The sequence below is a fragment of the Pygoscelis adeliae genome, unplaced genomic scaffold, assembly GCF_000699105.1.
Source record: "Pygoscelis adeliae isolate BGI_AS28 unplaced genomic scaffold, ASM69910v1 Scaffold5, whole genome shotgun sequence".
NCBI classification, from domain to species: domain Eukaryota; kingdom Metazoa; phylum Chordata; class Aves; order Sphenisciformes; family Spheniscidae; genus Pygoscelis; species Pygoscelis adeliae.
The window spans coordinates 975,873-981,872 of NW_008824753.1; the positions used below are offsets into that span (position 1 = coordinate 975,873).

At 40.6% G+C, this 6,000-nt stretch overlaps 1 protein-coding gene across 2 annotated transcripts in view; it reads right to left on the bottom strand.

The window, feature by feature from the left end:
* Window positions 1-6,000, bottom strand: part of PHRF1 (PHD and ring finger domains 1) — a 30,692-nt gene that overhangs the window by 14,099 nt on the left and 10,593 nt on the right. For both annotated transcript variants that reach the window (XM_009323431.1, XM_009323430.1), the window contains exons 6-7: window positions 4,288-4,385; window positions 3,540-3,712 (exon numbers count right to left, since the gene is read on the bottom strand). In XM_009323431.1, coding sequence (XP_009321706.1) covers window positions 3,540-3,712; window positions 4,288-4,385 — 271 coding nt within the window. The remainder of the gene's footprint in view (window positions 1-3,539; window positions 3,713-4,287; window positions 4,386-6,000) is intronic.

Sequence of the window (6,000 nt, forward strand, 5' to 3'; positions counted from 1 at the left end):
ACTGAAAAGCCAACACAGTACAGGTCTCCTGTCTTAAACTCCTCATTCTTTAGGTCAGATTTACCTAATGCTGTGAAACATGTCCAGAGGCAACATTTCAAACACACACCCCAGGTAACTCACTGAAATGGCAGGTGAGAGTCCTCCTCCAGAGCATCACTTCATTGCGATAAGCAGGGGCTGCTCCTACAAGGTTCAAATTCCTCTTCCTCTCTATACTCAAGGGTCAACCACATTTAAACAAACACATTTGAAGCATATGGATTCTGAACCACCAGCCTCAGAATGTGAGCTCAAAGCCTCCTTCCTGAGCAAACATAGCACAGGTTTGTTCCTTCCTTCAGTTGAAAAGACGTTAAGAGCAGGCTTCTTTCAACAGCTATGTTAAGTTCGCCATGCCCACACCAACCATGTTCCTAAAATGTCATAGAATCATAGAATGGTTTGGGTTGGAAGGGACCTTTAAAGATCATCTAGTCCAACCCCCCTGCTATGGGCAGGGACATCTTCCCTACCCCCTCTCCTTTCTTCAAGCAACTACAATGCATCAAGAATTGATAAAGTTTCATATGAGCGTAGTAGATGCAAAAACGCCTCTGATGTTACAGATTATTCACTGTGCTTACTTTCTACCAAAGCATATGCATCAGATCCTTGTACATTTACAAAATGTATATGGGGCACGAACACTAGAGGAGAATGGCTTTACAGTATCTTGCACTGGCAAAGAAGCTTCAAACTGCAAAATGTTTGAAGATAGAATACGCCAACAGAAATATATACTTCAATTCATCTTACTATGGAAGTAATTTCACGAGGCTTCTCTGTTAGTATCACTAATGCATACTCCAAACTATTTTACTGAGCTATTTTTATTAGAACGCCATTGTTTTAAGTATCATGGGTGCCAATAAAGGCATAAGGTTCTCTGATTTGGAGGAGAACAGGATGGAGTAAGGAAAGCCCTGAACATTAGCCTAAACATCTATTTTTCTAGAAGGACCTAAAGTAGTGCATCTAGTTAACCATGACTAGTTTAGGCACCCACAGAACAACAGATGAATTGCAAAACAAACTGCTTCCCCGAATACTAAAGCTTTCCAAGGATCTGAAATCAGCATCTCTCTATGCTTTGAGGACAAGAGCTTACACACTCCTTAACCAGAGGAATTAAGCTTCAGTCAACTCAAGGTATGAGATAGAATAAGATGCACTTTTATTCAGAGACAAAGGGAATAAGTAATAGTGCCTTTCTAGGTATAGTTTGTAATAATCTCCACAGATTGAGAAGTGGAGCTAGGAATGGCTTCTTGAATGGGAAGTACTGGGCTCCCAGGCTTACACTACTATGCAACAGTAAAGTCCCCAGGCACCACCTCTCTCATCTGCAGGAGACAGCTACACACTATTGCTAAAACAACAAGTACGGAAAGAAAGAAAAGCACTAGCAGTTACTTTGCACAGCCTTCCACCTCAAACAATACTCTTCTACAGTTCTTTTTTTCAACATATAGCCCTGACGACTCAGATGTAATTGCTTAACAACAATGCATCAAATTGTTCATCAAGTTTTTTTATTTTATTAATTCTTCTAAAGTTGAAATTAAAAGGCCTGGGTTTGGAGACAGGGGGGTTGGCAGTGAAATAAGATGATCTCCACCATGGAGAACATGAATTTAAGGACTGCTAAAACACTCTGGGAAGTCCTTAAATCAAGGGGAAAAAAGCATGATAAAAAACTTAAGGTGAGCTAGATCTTCGTTCATGACACCTATTTCAAACTGTACTTACTGCTGTAATTCAGATCATTTGGGATGTGCTACAAGTTTCTCTCCTCCCACTTACAATGATTTTGAAGAGAAATTCAACAGGTAAATTCCGGGGAGCTAATTAACAGTAGACTGTTCTTCCCAACCAGCAGGAAGGTAAGATAATGGAAAACCTCCACTTTTCCCCCCAGATTTTGGCATTTTGTTTTGCTTCCCTTAAGCCTGTCTTTATTCACCTTTATTTCTTCTGCCTAAAGTTACAGAACATAGAAGTGTAGCTCATGAAGTTGAGGCACTTCGCAATCTCAAGTGCATTTCCTTTTTCTTTCTCACCTGACCTTTACAACTGGATTACAAGGGCAAGCTTAATCTGCCAGACCTCCTACCGCCAGCTCAGTCTTTTCCCAGTCCACACTTCACACTCCAAGGACAGCCTTTATAGCGGACCCAACCCGAAATCCACAGCCAACTGACCGACTTGAAGAAATACTTAGTTTTATCCACTCTTCCCTTCTCCCTCTTTTCTGCATTTTCCTATCTTTGGAAAAAAACTGGCTTAATACAATCAAAACCAAAATGGCTGACAATAGTCAGATGAAACTAAGTTTATTTTCGTAGAATCATGGAGTAATTCAGGTTGGACAGGATCTCGGGGTGTCCCTTAGAAGGGTCTGACCTTTCTTTCACTGGTCAACACTGAATTCAATCCAGGTAGTTAGGCCTTTCTTCAGGCAGGTGCTGAAAGCCACCAAAGATAGAGATTTCAAAAACTGTCCAAGCAACCTATTCCCATGGTTGACCATGCCCAACAATTTTCGCCATGTCAAGTCAGATCCTCCTCTTCCTTTCTAAAGTTGTAGGATTTCACATGTTTCTACCAAATTCAACAGCAGCATTAATGAAGACCCAATTAACGTATCACTAGTCCCATGAAGGTTATTTACAAGCTCTGCTTCCACACTAAGTCACCATATGCTCCTGTGCAATTTAAGGCTTTTTATATTTATGCAAGTGACAGGTAGAGTGCTTTAGCTAAAGCCAGAGGGCAAAGCAGGCAGGAGATCCCCAAGGTTGAAAGTTCTCAGTTTGCAGCGTACTAATTATTACCTAAAGGATGGTTAATTATCCCAGCCAACAGAAACATCCAGAAACATCTCTGCTGCAGTCATCTTCAGTAAACAGTTCAATGAGTAAAGGATTTGAGGGATACTTTCTTGCATAGATTCTCTGGTACCTGTTAGTGTGGTTGAACTCACACTGCCACATCATTGAGGACACTAGCATCTGGGTTTTTTCAATAACAGGCTGATTTTCACAAACACAGAAACCTTAAAAATACTAAATTTTTCTCTTCAATTTGGCTGAAGGTGGCCAACAGGTTCTACCGCTATGGGAAAGGGGGTAGGAGGACAAACAAGCAAATGCACAAGTGTCAAATAAATATGCCCTGTCTCCGCAAAAAAGCATGCTAAAAAGCAGAACTGGTGCACAAACTGTGCATTACCAGTCACTGGGAATAAAAATACAATTTTGCTCACAGCTGAGGTGACAAAAATGCAGATTAAGAAAGGAAGATTTCAAAACAGAGTCTTGATCATGTGCTGCACTCAATTTGCACATGTTCTACATCTCAATTTAAAAGAACTGCACAACTACTAACCATTGTGCTATGGACAGTCAACACAGACAACTGAGCTACTTAAGGGGGGACTTATTTCAACTCTTCCAAAAGGTTCTTCTAGAGGCTCATTAGCAAATACTCGTAAATACCTGAATTTGTTGCGCTGTTGTTATCCGGTTTCTGTTCACTGTTGCCCTAACTCGTTCGCTCTGCCGAGTTCTGGCTATAGCTCGGGTTCGGACATGAGGGCGTAGCCTACTGGTGGTAGGAATAACATCAGCCATGAGGGCAGCAACCTCTTCTTCACTGACATGATCTGTATCTTGAAAGAAAAGATGCCCAGGTCACTTGTCTTTCTACAGGTGAAAGCCTTTCAAGAATTTTGGAAAAAAAAAAAAAAAAAAAAAACCAACAACCAAAAAAAACCCCAGTATTCCCTTTCTTAAACCTATCACCTCCAAAGGCAGACATTATCCTCTCAAAAGGAAATGAGCACAGGCACCACTGCTTCAGACTGTTAAACAGAAAGACGATTTTCTAGGTAACAGAAATTGCTGCTACCTTGGCAATCTGAGGTCAGGATACTAATAAAATCTTTCCAATGTAATACAATGCAATTGCACTAAGGTGCTGGGCTTGCCTCAGGAAGGTAAAAGAATGCTTATAAGAAGCAGTTCCACAGGTAGTAACTGCAGATGAAAATCTTAATAAACAAGATCCTCTTATCAGTCAAGAGTTCAAGTCAACTCTTTAGGTTCAAGAGAGAATGCCTATCAAAACAATTATTTAAAACAGATAAAACCAGGGGTTAAACATCTCTTCAAAACAGCACATGCTTCACATCATCTAAGTCAGGAGAAAAATATTTACTTTGAATGGATACCACGAAACCCTTACCTGCAGCAGCACTGACACCCATGGGGGCACAGGCTGGACAGAACCATTCATCTACAGGGACTTCACTCAGAGGTGGATTAAGGCATTCCATGTGATACCTTAAGAAAAGGAAAAAAAGAAAAAAAAATTCAAACAATGTGCTCATTACCAAGGGAAGAGAGCCTTTTACCTCTATCCACATGCTACATAAGGTGGACACATTTTCTTAAGCTTGAAACTATAGTCTACATACCTACTTCTACTGAACTCCAGAGAAACGATGCTACCTGATAGTTATATAAGGGTCTTCAATTCCAGATGATATTTTGATCACTTTAGGCTCAAAAAAGCTCAGAAAAGTGAGCATTTTTCCCTTGCTGTGTGGTGTATTGCTTGTCATTTGAACCCAAGCTGCAAGAAATGTGCAGATGCAAAACTGATGGTGGCAAAGAAAAAGGAGAGAAGTATTGTGGTGCTGGGGAGACAGGCAATCAGGAAACAACATCAGTTTCCTGCAAACCTAGTATTAACGTTACTGGTACTTATTAACATTTTATTTTGCATGACTAGACACAGGTCAACTGTAATGCCTTGTTACGTTGAATAAACGCATTGCATCCCACATATACCTGACATGATTAAGACAACTGGTGATAAGGATTTCTGTGTAACTGCACAAGCTAGGTTGCAGAGCATTGGTCAGTCACTGGCTTCATACAGCTGCTTGCAGGACTGGAGACTAACCACACTGACTTCCAAATAACATCCGACTGAGAACCGTGCTCGTCCTTATCAAAGCTCAAGGGGAAAGAAGGGAGCATGATGCTCCCTTAGGTAAGCCTTTTGAAATGTTCTCTACCCAACAACAGGCTGAGCAGCTGGACCAAACAGTCTCACCAACCACTTACAGAGAAGCTACCCAGGAAAGCCTTTCAACATTACCCAACTTGGGTTCTGTAATTTGTTCAATTCCATTTTCAGCAATTAAAACCCAGCCAAAGCGACATGTGCTAGTAGCACAGAATTTTTGAAGCAACTCATGTTCAAGTTACACTCCTAAAAAGAATTAAAACAGATTTCCCAAGTAAATGAGATACTTCCCATGAAAACCAAGTGCTTAGACCAACTTCCCTAGGCAAAGGACACGGGAAGACCACAGCCTTCAAGTAAGAGTTTCAGCTTCAAATTAGCAATATTTCTATGACCAACTTTGTTGTTCTTCTGAAAGGGGAAACCCTATTGTTACTCCTGATGTACAGTGTTTAACTCTGAAATAAGTAAAGGAAAAAGAGTGAAGCTCTGTTTCACCTTCCCATGCCAAAATTCACTGCCTGATAACGTATCTCAGCGCCTGGCCACAGAGTAAGAAAAGGGAAGGAACATCCATCTGACGCTCTAATTGCATTTTATAACAATACAAAAAAAAAAACAACCACAGAGAGACTACAGCTGTTAATCTACCTTCCACCCACCACCCCAACTTCAGACTGTGTCTTTCAAACCTCTTGCCAACATAACAAAACAAAAAAAAAAAAACCACAGAGAGACTACAGCTGTTAATCTACCTTCCACCCACCACCCCAACTTCAGACTGTGTCTTTCAAACCTCTTGCCAACCACTTCGTGATAAACTCAATTTGCAGCTAAACTGTCAAAACAACCAATATTATGTTTATACTAAAATATATTACTTGTCAATACAAAATGCAATATCATGTCCTTCTTGCATGAAAG